The following is a 21,031-nucleotide window of genomic DNA, read 5'->3' as shown; positions in this document are numbered from 1 at the left end:
TTTCTGTTCTGTCGCATGTATCAGAAATCATATATTCACAATGGCACCCCCAGGTGTACCACACAAGTGGGAGGGACGGACTGCTAACGAATGTTAAGAGTTAAGCCAAAACAGCTGAAATGAAAAGCGGAATAACTTTCTATACCTTTAATATTTGTATATCTTAGAAGAGTCTTACAGAAACATTTAAAATCTTCAGTGCTAACCAGGTAAAGTCTGACAAAATTTTTTTGGTATTAATTGCCTAATTTTAAAATGTCACGTCTTGTGTCTCATCTTCAAATACTGACCACTTTCTATACCAAGTAAATAAAGAAAACCAACCCAGGTGAATTATTCAGGGTAGTGAGGATTGAGAATAACATGGACAAGTGACTCCTACTTTTTTTATTAGCAAAATGAGCGTAATTCAATACTTTCCTTCCCCTATTCATCCATTGTTGGGAGAGCTAAAGCAAATTTTAGGAAATCCTCTTTTCCTGGGAGGCCACTGAAAAAATAAAGCATCGAAAAGAGCAAAGTGGAAAAGGACATACACCATATCATCTCTGTGTGGGTGTGTTTGTGTGTACAATTTTTTTTCTTTTCCCCCAACAAGTCCGAAATAACAAGAGGAATTTTGGCTTATAGTCTCCAAATCCATTCCCACCCAGTAGATACATGAGTTGCTCCTTTTAAGCTTTAAAGCCAGTGGTGCCTCCTTCCCACTAATATATATGTGCTCTGTTGGGCATCTTATTCCACATAGACCCGTGTTGTCTCTACCCAGAAAGTCCGGGAACTCCCTTCTGAATGTTCTCAGCCTCTGTCCTGGAAACCTTTGCAGTTAGAGTCTGCCCTCATCCCCTCACTCATTTGGAGCTGTGCAGATTCAAGATTGGAATTGCTTTGAACCTATGGAGAACAGTCTGTGGTTGCTGACCAGTTTCTGCAGCTGTCAGCGTGGTTGTCCAAATCAAACTTCCGGCCTCCCATTTTTGCCACTTCCTGTCTGTGCAACTTGACTAGGTCCCAAGCTCTGCTCCCCAGTTTCCTATCTACAGAGTGGGAATAATACCTTACCTACTCCAAAGGTGGTGGTTAAGATTAAAATAATTGACGTAAGTCACTTAAAATAGTGCCTGGCATAAAGTAAGAGCTGTAGAGATGTAAGCTATTCCTTTTCTTATTCTCCTGCATTAACTCTCTCGGTCATATTGTCCAGTGTTGATGCTGAACCGATAGCCATATACTCAGAAATCATTTCAGTTGCCTGTCCCTTCTTCTTGCTGATGATTGTCCTCTGCACAGGCACAGAATCTCAAAGGATGCATGAGTCCCTAGTTGTCCTTCACAGGCAGCTCAGCTATTAAACAAAACCAGTCATCCTTATACGCATGAGCAATATCCTGCCCTTTGTCAAACGGAAAATCTCTTTTTTTGTTTACTATAATAATAAAACTATATACTTTTTCTTATTTTTGTTTTCCACACACTCATTGCTTTTTCAGGTTTAATAATGTTCATAAAATCTTTCAAAACTAACAGCAACACTGCGAATTACTCCATGGTGCCTTAAATGAATTTACAACTAGAATGACCAATGTTAAAATAACTTACCAACCATTGTCGCCATCTGTTGGTGGTGGATGGATGGGACTTCCCTTTCCAGAGCCTGGGCTTATAACTGGGAATGTTCCAAAACTGCAGGTTCCCTAGTACAGGAGTGTGTGTGTGTGTGTGTGTGTGTGTGTACACGTACACAGGTCGCACACACGTATGTTCCATGTGTACATGCACATTGGACAAAATCTAAGGATAGGCACCAAGGTGTCTTAACATTCATATCCGGGACTTCTGGTGATTTTAATATTTCAACTTACTTTGGGGTGCCTGGGTGGCTCAGTTGGTTAAGTGTCTGCCTGGGCTCAGGTCATGATCCCAGGGTCCTGGGATTGAGCCCCGCCTGGGCTCCCTGCTCCTCGGGGAGCCTGCTTCTCGCTCTCCCTCTGCCCCTCCCTACTCATACTCTTTCTTTCTCTCACTCACTCTCAAATAAATAAGAATTTTTAAAAAAATATTTCAACTTTTCTGTGACTTCTAATTACAATTGTGCATTTCTTTTGTAATTAAGGTAAATTAATAAAAAGGTAGAGTTTAGGAGGGACTACATGAAGGGGCCAGAGAAGAAAATTAAGTTTTATTTACTAAGGACAGATTAAAATTTACTTTGATTTTATATTTCAGCAGATGAAAGAAATCTAAATGGAAATGGGGGAGAAATGACTAAAGCTGTGATACAAACAGAAGAAATTTTGGTAGATTCTAAGCAGAAGGTTTTATCAGCCAGGTTGATTTTGGCCAATAGGTTTAAATGGGAGACTTGATTTGTTATCCTCTCCCTTTGAAATTCTAATGACTCTCTAGTCACATCTCTTAATTACTCTTTATCCTTTTGCTTCCTCTGAAGTGGATTATCTGCTTTTAGCAAAGAATATTATATTCTGGGTAGCCAGGGCTACAGTCTGAGTCTTGTGGCTTTGAAGCTGGTGAAAACCCCAAGAATCTTCCTATTCACATTTTTTCCCATAAAATTCTGTGGCTTGCTCTCTTCTCTTTGATATTGTCAGAGTGTGAATTCAAGAGGCCTATTCAGTCAAGAGGCCTGCTTCTCCCAAACATGTCCCTGTTACTTGATGATTTTTTAAAACAAACTAAACTGAATATTGGAACGAGGGCTGGTGTATATTTGGTTGCTTTATGAATTTTTACTCAGATGTCTGTTACTCTTGTAGGCACTGATGATCAACAGTAGAATCAGACTAAATGTGAATCATCTGTAATCCCCCGCACCCCTTGCCCCACATTATTAAATCTTGCCGCAAAGAGAACGAGTAGCGGGAAAGGTGCCTGCTCTGAAGCCCGCTGTGCCTTTTCCTGTTCCTTGAGGTGCCATTTGATAGACGGCTCATGCCCATGTTCTAGATCCCTTCTCACGTGATCAGAACTACTTGTTCTGTACTCCATTCCCACACATGGTGACTGCATCACCCACGGAGAGCCGAGGATTGAAAGTGTGACATCTTCCAGTTCAGTCATTTTAATGAGATACCTCTGGTGCTTTGGGAGGTGTCACTGAGTGGACAGCCCAAGAAAGAAGATAGTTTACGAGAGGTAAACCCTCCAGTACCCCTCAGGTGACTCCATATAAGCAGCCTCCTGAGCCACCGGAGGCCAGGGAGGCCAGTATGGAAGAGCTCCATAGACAGTACCTTTCTGGTAAGTCACGGTCTTTCAGGCTTAACCCACAAATCATGGTGAAAACCGCAATAGAAAGTAAAACTGATAAATTTCAGCAATCTCTCTTCTCCCACACACCCCGCATCCCTCTTTCAACCATGAACCACATGTTTATTTCTTGTGTTTAACACAAACAAAAGCTTTACTTTGGCTTGAAAAGTAAATCTACTCCCATACCTTGATAAGAAGAGGTCTCCCACTTGGTTCCTTTCCTTTCATACCCTCCCTGTATAAAGGAAACATTGTTTCTCAAAATTATTTCATGAATAAATTGCAGTGAGAATTTAAACAGAATTTGTTTAAGCTTTGGGGTTTTAGGAGAGACTTTAGGCTTAAAATGTATATGAGCTTTCATTTTCCCGTTTGGAAAAATGGGAATAATAGCACCTACCTCATAAGATTGTTGCAAAGTTGATTAAATAAGATCATGCATACAAAGTCCCTGGCACAGAGCCTAGAACATAAGTAGGAACTGAGTAAATGTAATCCCTTTTTTGGTTTCTTATAAAATCACAATGGATTTGGATGAGGAGATCAGGGATGGTTTCATGGAAGAGATAATGTTTGAACAGGTTCTTCAAGTTCAAACATGGGTAGAATGGGATAATGATGGGACGAGAGACACATATTTTAAAGTGATGTTTAAGGTAAATTAAAGCAGCAGACAAGGTTGGAAGCACCAGAAGCTGGAGGCAAGGCAAGAACTATTAGGTATTCTTTGCTTGGGTCTAGACATAGTGAAGGGAAAGGGTGAATATTAGAAACATGTCAAAAACAACTCAGAAGAATTCCTGACTGCCTGGACTCAGGATGGCTGAGTCGATGGTGTCTCGAGAACCTCGAGCCTGCTGGGAGATCAAAAGAGCGGACACTGCTAGTGAATGAAAAAAAGACAGTGAAGATGTGTTTTGGGTTCTTTGGGGATGGGATTTAGAAAATAGTGGGCAGGAGGTGACATTGAATGAGATATTTAAGTATCTTAACATACTAAGATATTTAAGTTGAAAGAGAGACAAAAACTAAAGTTTGGGGGGATAACAAAAAAAAACAACTCAGTTGTTTTGGGTGGCTGGGTGGCTCAGCCGGTTGAGCATCTGCCTTCGGCTCAGGTTATGATCCCAGGATCCTGGGTTCAAGCCCCACATTGGGTTCCCTGCTCAGCAGGGAGCCTGCTTCTCCCTCTCCCTCCCCCCACTTATTCGTGCACTCTCTCTCTCTCAAATAAGTAAATAACATCTTTAAAAAAAAAAAAAGAAAAAAACAACTCAGGAAGGAGAAACAGGCACCAACAGAGAAGATGCTTTAAATAACACCGTAGCATTGGATGGATTTCCTAGGAAAAGGAAGGGTTGAGAGGAGAGTACTTGGTTAAGGAGAGAGAATAGGAGGCTGAATGGTGAAGAAGCATGGAAAGAGTGCCCAGAAAGGTAGGATGAGATCCGGGGAGCAGGGTCAGAGCTGAGGAGGTATAGGGTACATAGATGTGGAGGTGAGGAGTAATGTCACAGTAGCAAAGAGACCAAAGAGAACACAAACCCGAAGAGAGCATGGCATGGGTTGAGTGCCAGTACTACCAGGAGGCTTCTCTCTTTTCCTCCTTCCCACATCTCCCTTTCTCTCCCATCGTTAGTGGGGTGAGCCAGACCAGAGGGTAGAAGGCCAGCCCCTGACCTTCCCTAAATTTCCTTTCTTGTTTGGTTTACAGAATACTCTGAGCTCTGTGACCTCAAGCAAAGTCTCTTAATATCTGTGACTCTCAATCCCCTTATCCTAAATGGAGGTCATACTAACTTTCTTCCGTACTTTTGGAAAGGTATGAGACTGGAATGCAGTCTAAAAGCACTTCAGCCAAAACTTTTGCAAAGGAGAGAGTGCTGATAAATAATCCAGCATGTAAATAACCTAGTAGAGAAATGGTTGCTAAAAAGGTGGTCTTTAAATCACTTATTTTTTCTGGTTTTCAGATTTTTAAAAAATTATTACCCTTTTTTTGGTAAGCATAGTGACCTGTGTTAATGTTGAAAATACTCAGAATCTCTACAGGGAATTGAAGGTGTTTGGGCAGCATTATGCCTCTTGGATATAATTGTCATTTGAACCTTAAATTATCTTTACTTTCATGCCTGGTTAGTAATCATTTGATTACGTGATTACACAGAGTGAAAATGAACTGGGGGAAAGAAGTGGTTCAGGCCATTTGCTTCTTCTGGATAAATATATTTCAGCTTGTTCAGTGCATAAACTAGAAAACTACAGTATTCAAAAATGCTTTAAAATGCTACACAGATGCTTCATTTCCTAAGCTTTTAAGACTTTTTATCTTCAAGATCAATCATGAGAAGGTATTATTAGAGAAAACGTGAAATTTTAAAAGTAATACACAGGAAAGTAAAGTTGGGGAATTGACCATGTATAAATGAGGACACAGGTCGCAGATCCACGAAGAAAGTTATATGCATTTCTCAAAGTCCCCATAATTTTTAAGAATTATTTTTCAAAAGCTTTTTCCTTAGTTTTTTGAAGACAAATGCAGACAGCAGTGCTTTTACCTCGTGGTGTGGACACGATGAAAGGGTGGAGATTAGGACATGGATTTAAGCTATACTGCCGCTTCATATTCAGTAGCAGCCCATGAAAGCTTAATATTCTGGATTTTTTTCCTTCTTCCCCCAACATCTGCTGTACCTTAAGGAATTCGAACACATTTATACAGACCCTCATAGAATTAATGCTTAAATCCCGGGTTCATATTTTATATTCTTGATTGTTCATGTCATTTCACATACATATATGCGTAGCTAGTATTACTGAGTTGAAAGAGGTGTTAATATTATATTAGTTATATATTTTTATAGATTTATGTAAATATAAATAGTTATCAAAGTGTTAAGTGAATTTTATAGCCTTGCATTTAGCTTTATATTCACATAGTGTTGCTAGAAGTAACTTCATGGAGCTCATCTCCCCTCCCCCACCCCCCCCTTTTTTTGGTCCCAAGATGGTCAGGTAAGTACCTGATTTCTCACAGGTCAGCATCAGACTGTAATCCAAAGTTTCAGATAGGTGGCCTACCCAGTCCCCTTTTTTTTAGTTTAGTTTTGAGTTTAGAATTTTCATTTTCTGTCCCCTGAGTATAGGACATTTTGTACTTTAAAGTTTGCAGATGCTTGAAAAGTATGTGTGTTCTCTGGACTTAGACATTACTAAGGGTTCCTTGATTTTCATTTCTCCTGTTTTTTTTTCTTTTTCTCTTTTAGATATGGGAAAATCGTCTCCACGAAGGCAATTTTGGATAAGACAACAAACAAATGCAAAGGTATATTCCCTTGGATGAAAATTTACTACATCCTAGCTTTAGGAAAATGATGGAATTGTAAACCTGATCTGCTACCTCCATTTTACTAAAAACCCAAGTCATCTATGTCCCCCAGGTCCTGTCTTGCACAATGTCAGCATATTCCTTTCCATTTGTCCCTGGTTGAGTTTTGGCTGGAAACCCCCACAGCTGCTAGCACTTTGCCAGAATCACAGATCCGATGCCAGTGGAACTAACATGCAGGGTACTGGTTGGCATTTAGCCCCTACTTTAAGAGGGAAGTAGAGTTAGAAAATAGCTTTTCTTTCTGAGCCTGAGGAGATTAGAGCTGCTTGCTGAAGACCACTGGACTGTACTAAAGAACTGAAAAGATTACATATTGTGCAAATTGGCTCTATTAATTAGAATAGAGTAGTTTTAAGCAGTACTTAATTACATGTTTCAATACTCCCGATTGTTCTGTGCTGAATGCCTGTTGACGATATTGGCAGCGGGGTGGAGAGAACCATTTTCACTGACCAAATTGTGATAGGGAGGGGAGGTCATACGCCCCTTTGAAATATGCTGCTGCACTAATTTGATGCACTGACCTTCAGTTTTCCACGTAATTAGGATGAGCTCATTCAGCTCCTTGAGCTGGAAGAGGAGGCGTCTACAGTAGGCAGCGCTGATGCTCCGTGGGTCTGACTTTTAATGATCCAGCATCTTAACAATGGGCATGTGATCTCTAGGAAAGGGAAGAATGGAGTCAGCTGACTTTGAGGTCTAACTACTGACCCCATGAATTGAAATAAGGTTGACAGGAATAGGCAGAGAAGGCAAATCTCCTCATTAATTAGACCCCCAGTTTTTCAAGTAGGGGCTTCAGCTTTGGTTTAGCACCGTCTGAGAAAGGCAAAGCATGTAAATGAACCGTATGGTAGGGCCTGGCCTTAGAAGCCAGCCATTTCCTTTAATCTAGACTTGAAGTGGTTCACTGTATTTGTGTCTTCTTCAAAGCTCCTAAATTTAAAGGAGCAATTGTGGCCAATATCTAAGCCCCTGTTTAAGCAACATGGCACATGAAGACAGTTTTGCCTTGGGACAGTGAATAAAGCAGTGCTTTATGTAGAGAGGTACTCAGTAAATGTTTTAAATGAATTAAACTAGAGTCAAACTGTAGACTGAAATGTTTCTGTTTAGTTGCCAAGGTTAGTGTTATTTCACATATTTGTAAATGATTTGGGAAAGCAGGGACACAGGAAAGAAAAAATCTTTCAGTTTTATAAAGAAAAATGGACTCTTGCCGGCATAAAACAGGAAGCTGATCTCAAACGTTTGTTTCAAACCGAGGAGAAATCACTGTAGACGAGTGATTTAATGGCTTTACCCTTTCTTTCCTCCTACCCCGCCCCCGGCAGACAAGAATCGTACACGGCAGATAGTGTGCTGAAAATTAGCAAAGCTGCCCCAGTTAAGTGAGGGAGAGGACTCAGAGGACTCCCTAGCTGAGTTCTTCCCCACGCCCCTGTTGTGAAAATCCCTACCTATCGTACACTCTTCTCCAATGAGAGCCTGCTCCCTAGAACCAAAATTCCACAGAATGCACAACACGATACAGAAAAGGTGTAAGCAAAATATACTCATGCAAAATTGGACATCTTATCATAATAACAAACCCTTCATGGTTGGAAAGTGTTCAAAGATAAGTGGAGAGATTTGTGGGGCTTTCAAAATAAGGGAAGGAATAATTCAGAGCTGATTGTCTGTACAGCACATGTCCTGGAGACCTTCTCTTAAAATGAGTCTCAGGAGATACTGCCTTGTGTGAGGGCAATCATAGGAACCTTTTAGGGCTCTTTGTCTCACACAGGAATAGACAGATGTCAGAATCTACGGTGGGGGGGTGGGGGGGTGAGTGAGTGAGGGGACCAAGGGGGCAAAATGGGTTTATAAAATCCTGGAAGCAGAATGAGAGAGCTCCTGAAAAAAAGTAGTTTCAGGACAAATGAGAAGAAATAACACAACGTACCTCATAATAAAGACAACATGTTAGCCATTGATAACTTGAGAAGGTACATAGGTGAATGGATGAATTGATGGATACGTATAGATAGATAACGCATAAGAGATTATAGAGTATTCACATAAATGGAAAGTTCACATGTCATATAGTAATTTTTTGAGGTTGACTCTATCAAAGAATTTTATACCTGAAAATTAGAGACTTTAGAGGTCACAGAACATTTTTTTTGTCACAAAGCATATTTTGGAGCCTCTCCAAGAAAGAAAATCACACTGGAAGAAACATTGCTCTGAGTAACATGTACCTTAGTTATTAAGTTTGAAAATTTATGAGTCATTTGCTCTTCTGCATATCAATTTTTGTCAGGTTTTAGCCAACTAAAGGTATTTAAACACTTTCTAACACTGGTATAATTGGCGATTCAGGACCCAAAAAAGCTTACAAAGTATCAACTGTGACACGGATTGATCCATTTATTAATGCTTACAGAGTTACATACAAGACTAGAACACATGCACTCAAATGCCACACACACACACGAAGTTAAAATAGGTGAGGATAAAGCTGACTAATGAGAAGATAGGGGTAAGAGCAGGAATTCTCAGGTTACTACAAAAATGGCCTGGGTTTCCTAATGGCCAAAGCAAAAATAAAAAAAAATCGCTATTCCCATGGTTTAGTCATTACAATGTGGAGGAAAATCGAACCAGCAGGAGTACCATAACTGTTCTTTGTCCTGAGACCTGAGGAGAGTCCTTCTGGGGATCCAGTGAAAGGGTGCTGTATTACTTTGTGAATCCTACCTTCAAAAATACCTTTATACTCATTTATTTAATGAAACCCATAGAACCTGTAACTCAGTTTTATATACTCTTATATTTACTTGAAAAGTAATAAAGAAAACAAAAGAGCACATGGTTGCATGCCCACCCGTTATATTTGTTTCCAGCAAATAGTTATTGAAATGGCTATGTGGTTAGAAAAGGCCAGAAAAGGATGTAAACAACTAAAATGCAACCATTATAGGTTTTTCCTAATAAAAAAATAACAGATAAAATAATACTAATAGTACTTGACTGGTAACAAGTTCAACCACAATTACATCAAAATTGAGATCTGTTTTTTGTAATTTATTGACAATAGCAAAATTGTGGGTGGGAGGGGGGAACCACACTCAAATATCCATCAGTGGGAGTGACATCATTTCATTGTAGTTGGGTATTCATTTATGGCCTGCTGAAGTTGTATATGATGATAAAGTATGTACGAGAGTGAGAGTGTGTGTGTGTGTGTGTGTGTGTGTCCCCACAGAGGGTTGCATATTAGCATTAACGTACAGGTTTCTAAAAACGCTCAAACCGTGTTGACTCTAATTCCTGATGCGGCTGTTGAGCAGCATTCTCTGCTTTTACCTGAGCCAGCTTCTCTTTTTCTTTCCAACCTGGCTGTTTCTCCACTGTCCAAATCAAATTAGACTTTATTTCAGTCCAATTCCAAGTAATAGAAGGAAGCTGCTGCTCATTTCAGCTTTAACGCATCTCTGCTGAAACATCTGCTTCTATAATTGATAGTTTACTCTGTTTCATACCAACATGTTTTGTTACCAGACAGTATTTTTGGTACTAATACTGCAAACCAGCCTTTGACCCCTTGCCAAGCTCTGTGTTTGGCCTTGTTGATAGGTATGTTTGTCTGTCTGGACACTAGTACTTTTCCGTCAGAAGTACTCTATCTTTACAATATCTAGAAATCAGTGATAGGACTGGCCCCTCTGTGCAGCCTCCAACCAGTGCTTTTGTTTTTCAAAATATTCTTATTCATTTAAAGTTTATTTTAGAGTAATAGGGCTTGAGTTCCAATAAAATCTCCGTTGGTACTTTTACCTGGTACGCTGATCTTTTAATGTGTTAAATATGTTAAATATGTGTTAAATATGATTTAACGTTTTCTCAGTAACCTAAGAGTGATCACAGCGAAAAATCAGTGATGGCCTATGCTCTCAGGCTGCTTAAGTCCTCTTCTTTGTATAGTTTTCCTCTTTTATTGCTTGTTGCTAGTTTTTGCTGCTAGGTACCATCCATATGCTCATTTTGTAGCAGCCCTACCCTTACCCTGACACCTTTTTTCTCCTAGTTTCCTGCTTTTGACTTAGTGTGGCCAGGGATTAGCTGACCAGCTTGTTAAAAATGTTTATGAAACTATGAATAAATAAGCTTTGAACCGGAGCCTCTTTTAGGAGATTATTTATTTGTTCGTTTATTTGTATTTTGTTTTTAGCTGTTAGGGCATGAACTGCTGAAGCAGCTCTTTTGGATATCTGGAGGCATTTTTACTCCTTTCTTTATTTGAAGGGGTATCATGTGTATTTTAAGTAAATAAGTAATCATATTTTTAATCAGGTACTGAAATTGCGATTATTTTATGTTTGGGGTATTTCATGGTTATACTTAATTTATTTGAAAAATGAATTTTAAAGGCGCCTGGGTGGCTCAGTTGGTTAAGCAACTGCCTTCGGCTCAGGTCATGATCCTGGAGTCCCAGGATCAGGTCCCGCATCGGGCTCCCTGCTCAGCGAGGAGCCTGCTTCTCCCTTTGACCCTCCCCCCTCTCATGTACTCTCTCTCTCTCTCTCATTCTCGATCTCTCAAATAAATAAATCTTTTAAAAAAAAAAAAGGAAAATGAATTTTAGTCTGTGGAATATACATAAATTTTTTTTCTGTTATTAAGTTTCATATGATTGCTCCATCTTTCTCACCAAATCATTAAAAATGCTATTTCTCTGAAGTTGATTTTTTTCCTTTTTTTTTTTTTTCCTTTGGTTGGTTAACTTCGATGTCATTTTCTTCAGGAAGCAAGACACCTGAGAAAAAGGGAAAACTGGGGCTTTTAGGTTTTGTTTTGGTTTGTTTGTTTTTTGACTTTGAAGGGAAATCTGTCTAGCTCATGAGAGACAACAGGGGCAGACAGCCTGAGAAGGAGGCTGCATTGCAGCTGGTAACACCAGACACCTGTCAGGACGTCAGGGTTTTCGTTTCTGCTGCCTCTGCATCGGGAACCAAAGAGTCAGTCTTTTGCTCTTTTCATTATCACAAAATAATGGCTTAATAAGTAAGTATGTTTTGCATTTCAGGTTATGGTTTTGTCGACTTCGACAGTCCTGCAGCAGCCCAGAAAGCTGTGTCTGCCCTGAAGGCTAGTGGGGTTCAAGCTCAAATGGCAAAGGTGAGTCGAGAGCCAGTAGTCACTTCTCTGGCCCCTGGCTTCATCCTGAAGCCTGGCATGGCGCTTTGCCCATCAGTGTTGGCATTCTCCCTCCATCCTGGCTAACCTTGCTTATTACTTCTGGACGCCTGCCCTGGGCTTCCACATCCTTGGTCGTAGTTTAGGGCAGAGGAAGCTACAGATGCTATTTCAAATCTGTACAAAAGTCATACATGTTTAGACACTGGTTATTTATGGGATATGAATCTACTCTTTACTGGTTCTGTAATGGCTCTATTCAAAGCTTGTTTCTGATGAACTTTTAGCATTCTGGAAGAGGGATGTTGTTGAAGCAGGGTTTGTGCCCTTAGTCTTCCTGTTGTCCAAATGTAAACTTGGCTTATGTCACACCTAGTGCGCATAGCACACTTCTAAAGATACTCATGTAATTCAGTGCATTTTTTTTTCCATTTGTGGTCCTTGAAGCCTGAAACTCACCAGTTTGATATTTTGTGTATTCTTTATAAAAGATCAATAATTTTTATTCTCTGTCTTCTTGAAGCACAAAGGAAAGTAATTTTGTTACTTCTGCTGCTTCTGAATAGTAGCATGTGATCATTCCCTCAGGAGCATTCACATTTCCGTAAGGAAGGAGAATTTATGGAAGTTCAAGGACTCTGGTAAAGAGATAAGTTACCTGCTAAGACCTTGAGGCTCCTGAAGGACGCATGCGTAGGAACCACACCAGAGATTTACCTTGACTCAAAGAATTTACCGTGATTAATGTGTAATACATTATGGTTTTTTTCTTATTTGAAATCATAAATAATGATTTCAGGAATTAGTGAAAGGGATCACCTTTCTAAAGTAGTCTTTAACTATTTTTAAAGCTTTGAATTGAGTTGTACATATTTTAGATTTTCTTGAACTCCGGAGTAAGAAGTTAAAATAAATAGAAACTATAAATATTAAGCACCACGATTTTCCGATTATCTGTCCACACTATAGAGTAATTCCCTGTGGCATTGTTAGAAGACCGTGATTATGAGGGTTTTAAGTATATTTAATTGTGACTGTGCAGTATTTGTGTTGCGTAATGATTTACAGCATGTTTAACCTGCCTCTGTGAACAGTGGGTCCCCATCCATTTTATAAGCAGGACTTTCAAGGCACAATCAGAAAACAGCTCTATTTTTCCCTCTACTTTCTCCATTTCCTCTGTTCTGTGAAGTTCCTGCTTCCTCCTCTCATGGATAAAATTCAGGGCCGGTCCCATGACTTTTCTGGCCACTCTCATTATCTTAAAAAGTCCCTTCACTTCTGGTCTTTCTCATTAATTTTTTTTTTTCTTTTCAGTAGAATGCCTCTTGATTTTTCATATCCAAACTTCACGGAATGTAATTATCTTTCAACACATTTTCAGCCGTTTCTGTATGTATGTACACCAACCTCAGTACAGGATTTTAAAGATGATGTTGTATAGGGAGTCTCAAGTTACATTCTAAATAAGTTTGTAAAATGTCAGAATCACATGCAGAGGTTTTGAAAAGTGCCGAGAGTCAGCAAAAGGGGTATGTGTCTTGGATGTCACTGGTGCTGAAAGAAATCACAGCTTACACAGCAATTGTCTGCTAACAACCATATTGATCACTTGGTGATCAAGAGGCAATGTTTTAAAGGTTTATATCCCAATATAACATAACAGGTCACATTCAAAATAGGAAAATAAGTATTTAATTACATCTTAGGAAATTGGGGGTGGTGATTAATGTGTAATACATTATGGTTTTTTCTTATTTGAAAAAATGTGAAATAGGATCCTGGTTAACATTTGGATGCTGGATGTCTTTTTTTTTTTTTTTTTTAAGTTTTTTTTTTTTTGTGGGAGGGGGTTTGCACAAGGGGGGGGGGGGGGGGGGGGGAGGGGCAGAGGGAGTTAGAGAATCTCAAGCAGACTCCCTGCTGAGTGCGGAGCCCAATGTGGGGCTCAATTCCAGGACCCAGAGATAATGACCTAAGCTGAAAAAGAGTCAGCTGCTTAACCAACTGAGCCACCCAGGCACCCTTGTTTTTGATGAAATTTTAAGTATCACGTTGAAGCTTCACCCATCTTCCAGCTCAGGTCTGCTCTCAGTCATAATAAGCCTACAGAGGAATGGGAGCTTGATTAGTTTCTTTCCTATTTCCCAAACTTATGTTTTTCTTGCTCTTCTATCAACTTGGGTAGCTGTGATTTCTAACACTCCCCCCTTGGAACAGGGTATGGGCTGGGAGAGTTTCTTGACCTGACAGTGATGTAATCTGGTGCTGATTTCCCTGGCCAGAGAGGTGATGCTTTCCCTCGTGGAATGCTTTGGGCATTTTTCAGAGGTCTCTCACACCACTACCACCACCTCTAATTGATCTTTCTCCTGTGGTTCCTTGAAACTAGTGAATATATGCCTCAGCTCCTGATAATCTAAGGGTCTGTCTTCAGCCCCTTTCGGCTGGGACCTCCTTGCCCTCCAGGGCAGCCTTCTTGAAAGGAAGGATGTAACATACCCTGGGCCAATTCTACTTGCATGGCCCCCCTCTGATCTACGTTTGGCACCTGTCTGTGGGAGAAGTAGGTACTTACCACCCACACTTTTAGGCCCCTTCAGCCAGCCTTTCACCTGTTAGATTCCTCAGGCTGAAGTCAGACGTCGATCCATTGTATCCGCCAAGCTCCATGGGACACAGTGCAAGCCTCCTGAGTGGTCTGTTCAAGCCCCTGTTGCTTGCCTGGCAGTGATAGGCAAGCAGCCCACACGGTGAGACTCAGAACACATCAGCGTTTCTCTCCACATACATTTTCATTCTCAGCCTCTCCAGTCTCTCATAGGCAGCGGAGGTGGGTGGTCAGCTAAGCATCCCAAACCAGTTCTCAGCCGCCTCTCTTTAGGTGGTCTGGTTTCTCACTCTGGAATGTGGGAGTGCCAGCCATTGTTTTGTGGCTTCTGCTGAAACAAGGTTAGAAAGAGAGCTCTTTTAACGACCTGTTACAAATGCAGCGGCCTTATTTAAAGTAGCCCTAAGAACACTTACCTAGACATCGCCTCAGTGCCAGTGATAGGAAGCAGCATAGTCTATTAAATGTCCACTGTTCTGAAGAACTCTCTACACTGCATTCGGTCAGCGCCGGACTGGACATAGACTGGCCCTACCTGACGTGTCAGCAGTGCGCTCTGAATGCCACTTTCCTGTGGATGGATAATGAGCACCGTGCAGAGGCCTCCTTAGGAGACTTGGGACTGTAAATTGGCTAGGAAAAATGATCCCTTTCTACATCATCGGTAGGGAAGGAACGGTACACAGGTTCACAGATGGCTGGCAGTGTGCCAACAGCCTGCACTTGGTGAATTTCTTTACGTCTCTGTAGAATGACTGAGTTTCCTGGGCCTGATTTCTTTTTTATTGTATCATTAAAGTGACAAAAGATACTTCAAATGCTAGAGGGTCCATTGTTCTATTCCATGGCACCATGGATTTGAGGATTTGGAATTGACTTAACCCCCTCATGCTATCCAGATAAAGGGGAGCCTGGCATGCACTTTCTGTGGAGACACTTTTTAAAAGAATTAGGTCTGGCTCCCATGTTGAGTGATAGAGGACCCATTGCCATCCACTTTTTGCTAGTGAATTAACCAGGATACTACATAAAGTTTTGAAAATTCACCCTGCCACATAGTAAAGGCTTGCTTTCTTATGTAATTAGAAAAAATTAAGGGGCATTTTACTAGGGAAGTCATCAGGGTGGTGGGGGGTGGATTGGGGTTTGGGTGAAGGAGAATATAATACTGTTTGACACATTGGCTATCCTGGGTTGAAAAAGGATTCCACAGATACTCAAAACTGAATTGAAAAATTGCAGGTGGAGAGCATTCAGCTGCAGTGATTGTTTCTTATTCATGTTTTAACTTTCAGTACCTTTCTTGGTACCTGGCATAGGGTAGATACTAAATCTTTGCTTTGTTGATGGCCAAAGAAGCCAACTCAGTGAGAGAAAAACTTTCTTCCTAGCTTGAGCAGATATTGAGAATTAAGAATGGGATGTTCAAAAGTTATATTTATTGAGCTCTGTCCAAAGAGTACCCTGAGGAAACTTACCAAAGGTTTTCCCAAAGGCTTAGGTCCATGCCTATTGCTATTAAACTTGGCCTCCTTTCAGATGTGTTTGTTTTTAGAACAGAAGGCTCAGAATCTACAAAAAGAGCAAAACTCAGATATCCAGCTAAAAGGACTTAAAACTCAAATCAACATTGGTAATACCTGTTAAAAAAATGACCTCTATAGGCCTTTCAGCAGTGCCTCTTAAGGCCTGCTGGGAGTCAGTGGATCGTCGTATGTTATTTGCCTGGTGGTAAAGCTAGCACATTTCTTTTCAGTAAATAGGCAGTCAAACGAGCAGGAGTTTAATCCCCCTTCCACATGGAGTCCACCACGCTTCAGGCAGTTTGCATTCACATGCCTATGAGCAGCTATTGGCTGGTTGGTGAACCTATTCAGTACAAGAGAAAACAGATGTCTGGTCTTCCTGCCAAGTCCCTTTCTTGCGTTTTAGGAACCATTCCACATGCACAGGGAGGTTTTTGTTAATTTCTTTCAGATGACGACTGAGTGCTTTACACCACGCGGGACCTCTGAGCCCTGCTTTTCTACTCAAGTGAACATCAGTGGCCATTTATCCCTCTCACGGCCAATGTGGGAGCTAGTTTTCTACTTGTTAGAGAAGCCATTGAACCTTTACCATGCCTGAGGTTGGATATAAAGAGGCCTGTTGGCCCCATTTTATGTTTGGCCACCCATAATTTACAGAATAATTGTTTTTTGAGACATAACATTGTATGTAATAAAACAGAGTTATGGTTGTCACTGATTTTAAAGTAACTAAATTTGAGAGCCACCCCCCAGTTACTACAAGGCTTATATATTCCATTCACTATGAATGTGTGGTAATGAGAAGACACGGACACTTGCGGATTAGATATTTTTGTGGCCAGTGTGCCAGCTTGGAGTTTCTTCTCCTTTCTTTCTTTTTCTTTTTTAATTATTACAACTTTGTGGTTGATGTTTGCAGGATAAGTCGACCATTTGATGAGAAAAATAAATAACATTAGCTTTAAAAGGTCATCCCAAACTGAGTTGTTGCTGTTGAAAAAAATGCATTCAAATCATAGGAAATATGTACTCGTGTTTAGTTTCCTTTGGCTCACTGTTTATCAAAGAATGGGTTAAGAGCTCAATTTCTTTCTGGATTCTGATTTTAGTACTTATTTTTTTCTTCATTGTAAACTTTCAAGTTGAATCAGGACTTTAAAGAATGTACTATTTTATTAATATTTTAATCATACAAGCAACTAAAACATAGATTTAGAAAGTATTTTGTACCTACATTGTTAAACCTTCTTAAAAATACTTCACATATGACAAATTCTCCTCTGAACATTCTTAAATATCAGTCGTTTAGTGGTTATAATTGTAACTTAAAAAGAAAGCCCCACAATATTTACAGTATATGTTTCTTACATAACATTTTTTATGCCTTATCTTTGTCCAAGGAGGGTTTTAACGCTTTTTAATTAGGGGGTTCCCAGCTTTATTCTGAATCTGACTTAGCGTGATTCAGAGATTTTTCTCATAAGATAGGCTTGATGATACCATTTCCTTGCTTCCATGCCTCCAGAAGCTCCCCTCATTTGTCAGACCATGGCTTTCTAACTACAGTTGGTGGACGACAGTTCCTCCTTCCTCCTGTTCCCCACTCACCCACCAGCGTACATGAAATCACAGGATAAGCCTGGCTTCTCTCCCTGAACTTATCAGTATTACTTGAAAGTATGAGGTCAGAAGCATCGTTCCCATATTAAAACAAATCTAAAGAGTTAGGAAGTAGATTGCAAAATTTACGTGACTTTTTTTTTTTTTTTTTTTTTTTAAGATAAAGCACAAGACTTCCAAAAAAAATTGTACTGTGCTAAGGCTACTTTGGCCATTGCCTGGCGACTCTTCAGTGTACATAGTCCTTCTTGCTGTTGGCAATGCTGAAGTGGAAAAGTTTAGCAGCAGGAACTGGCAAATAGAATCCAACTCCTTAGATACCCTTTCACAATCTGGTTTTAGCCTCATGATTTCTCTTTGTTTCTCAAATCTCAACTTAGTGCCATGCCCTCTGAAAACTCTTCCCTGCCTTTCCCAAGACAAGCTTCCCCATCCTTCCTCCCATTGTGAGTTGCACCCGCCTGACTGAGTGCTTTACACCACGCGGGACCTCTGAGCCCTGCTTTTCTACTCAAGTGAACATCAGTGGCCATTTATCCCTCTCACGGCCAATGTGGGAGCTAGTTTTCTACTTGTTAGAGAAGCCATTGAACCTTTTCCATGCCTGAGGATGGTTATAAAGAGGCCTGTTGGCCCCATTTTATGTTTGGCCACCCATAATTTACAGAATAATTGTTTTTTGAGACATAACATTGTATGTAATAAAACAGAGTTATGGTTGTCACTGATTTTAAAGTAACTAAATTTGAGAGCCACCCCCCAGTTACTACAAGGCTTATATATTCCATTCACTATGAATGTATGGTAATGAGAAGACACGGACACTTGGGGATTAGATATTTTTGTGGCCTAAGCACTTACCGCATGTGTTTCTCTCTCCCCTACTTAACTGTAAGCAGCTGGAGGACGGGACTGGAGTCAAGGTTATTTTATGCGAATCTGGGATGTGTGAGATGCCCTGTAAATATCATTTGACTGTATGAGGCTCCAGGGCTCATCAGCACCCACCCTCAGAGACAAAGGACTCCATGTGTACTGGCCAGTTAAGGACCAGACTAACACAGGAACAAATAGAGTCTTCTGCACCACAGGAAATCTTTGGGGACTTGGGAGGGTAGAGCCAACATGAGGTGACTAATCGAGGAGCTGTGCGATTCATCAGGCCAATTTGGCAGAGGTAGTGAGTGAAATGGAGGTAAGGAGAGATTTTACCTCTCACCCTACCTCAGAAGCACTTGAAAGCTTTAATACCTCAGACCATTTTGCTTTTCCTTATATTTTCAAACACATTATCTGTTACTGTTTTGTATTTATTAAATCACTTTCCAATTTTTGTACATTAAAGATATAAAGATAGGTTTTGTTCAGCATAAGATAATCAGCCATCCTACATTGAACTGATCTAATTTTAGCTAAAAGCAAAGATAGATACCATTTTGTTTAGCCTGTGAAGGGTGAATGAGGTTAAGTATTCGGCTTACTATTGAACATTTGAAAATTTTAATTTTTTTCTTGGGTCCATCCCCACTGCCACACACCAGGGACACCTCAGGGACACCGGGGCCTGGAGCCTTTGCTGCACCCCTTTGGGACTGGCCTGGTTACGTGCTGCTGCCCTCTGATCTGAAGCGGGAGGTCATGGGGACAGTACTTTTTACCCATAGTTCCTCTGGGTCTGATAACTTGAATGCCTGGGAATACCAAGGCATTTGTCATTCCCTAGGATACCAGACTGTTATTTTAAATCTTACCAGGTACGTATAGTATGAAAGGTCAATATGCGCTTTTACTTGCAGATTATATGAAAGGACAGATTTCATTTCAGGTTTAATTAACAACAGGATAAATTTGAAAGTAGAGACTTTGTACAATTCAAATATGCATATGCTCCACATATATTTTTAAAGTTCTGTGCATTTTGGAAATCTAAAATATAATGAGTGTGCTGTTCTGTTGCCTAATGCTAAAACATCAGTTAATGACTTTACTAATTGTGCTTATTGAAGAAAAATCGTAAGCCTGCATAGCTCAATATGTGAAGATACATTTGGTTAATAGAATCAAAGGAAAGCCTGATTTAAAATTAATTAAGACTGTTCTAATCTCACCACTGCAGAAGTGAATTTTGACTTGGTCAGAAAATATTCCAGTTGTCATATAAGCTTTTTCTCTGATTTAACACCATACTCTTACTAAATATACATAGCAGTTACTGGTTCTCAGAAAATTCAGTTGCATATCTTTGGTTTCAGCTGATTCTATCTCAGCCAAGGAAAGGTGAGTGGGGAATGATCTAATTATTGCTTCTTGAACTTTTATATGCATATGAATTACCTGGAAATCCTGTTAAAATGCAGCTTCTGCTTCTGTAGGTCTGGGAGGGGCTTGTAGGTAATCCCATCACTGCTGGCCCTGGATCATTCTTTGAGTAGCCAGGGTTTAGCGAAGCTCCCCTCCCCCACGGACTCCTGAGTTTACCTTTATGCTGATTCTAAAGTTTGCTCCGCCTAGAGTTTATCATTTTATATATGGCTTTGAGTTTACTTGTTTTTTGTTCATTTCTGGGCTCTCCTTTCCCCCATGGGTGATCAGAATGCCAAAGTAAGTAGTAAGGACCCTGCTGTGGAGCAGAAGAGGGGAATTGGGACAAAGCCCCACTGGACTTGAGATGACTTGGTCCAGAATCCGTTGTGTGTCTCTGGATTGAATTATTGACAGTAATAGCCTTCTGTGCAATAGTGTGCCTGAAATGGACTCCTAAAAATAGTCTTAGGGGAGACGTTGGTTATTTTGGGAGCGCTGCAAACAGCTGAGAGTGTGGTTCCATGAGGGTACCCTCTCCAGCTCCGTGGCGCGTGCCTGCAGTTGCATTTCCAAATGGGCTGAGAACGGCTCTGCAGAATCCTGTCCGACCTGCACAGATTGCCTAAGCTCCTGACACTGTTTTCAAGTGTGCAAGGTGACTTGGGTGTTCTGTAGCTCCCACACTCGCTCTCGGTAGCACTCTAAAAGGACCTGAGCCAAGAGAGTGGCTCGGTCAAAGTAGGTGTGTTGTGTTAACATCAGTATTTCAACTTCCATTGGAAATTAATGGACAATTCTCTGTTCTGTTTTAGCAACAGGAACAAGATCCTACTAACCTATATATTTCTAATTTGCCACTGTCCATGGATGAGCAAGAACTTGAAAATATGCTCAAACCATTTGGACAAGTTATTTCTACAAGGATACTACGTGATTCCAGTGGTACAAGTCGTGGTGTTGGCTTTGCTAGGTAAGCACACTGCTCTGTCTTTTCTATGTCAGTGACAATAGCTCTCCTGAGTTTCCTGCAAAATAAAAGTTGAGCGAGAAGAGAGAATTTAAGCCAGGGTTATGGGAGCCCAGTTGCACCATGAATTTAAATGTGTAAATATTGGTTTGTATTTT

At 40.4% G+C, this 21,031-nt stretch overlaps 1 protein-coding gene across 3 annotated transcripts in view; it reads left to right on the top strand.

Annotated features, from left to right (window-relative positions):
• Positions 1-21,031, top strand: part of RBMS1 (RNA binding motif single stranded interacting protein 1) — a 210,055-nt gene that overhangs the window by 159,297 nt on the left and 29,727 nt on the right. For all 3 annotated transcript variants that reach the window (XM_021703285.2, XM_021703281.2, XM_044913661.1), the window contains exons 3-5: positions 6,537-6,595; positions 11,733-11,824; positions 20,719-20,876. In XM_021703285.2, the coding sequence (XP_021558960.1) occupies positions 6,537-6,595; positions 11,733-11,824; positions 20,719-20,876 (309 nt within the window). The remainder of the gene's footprint in view (positions 1-6,536; positions 6,596-11,732; positions 11,825-20,718; positions 20,877-21,031) is intronic.

Source organism: Neomonachus schauinslandi, chromosome 3, assembly GCF_002201575.2.
Source record: "Neomonachus schauinslandi chromosome 3, ASM220157v2, whole genome shotgun sequence".
NCBI lineage: Eukaryota > Metazoa > Chordata > Mammalia > Carnivora > Phocidae > Neomonachus > Neomonachus schauinslandi.
The sequence above is the reverse complement of the archived record's forward strand: the minus strand, read 5'-3'. Positions and strand labels throughout refer to the sequence as shown.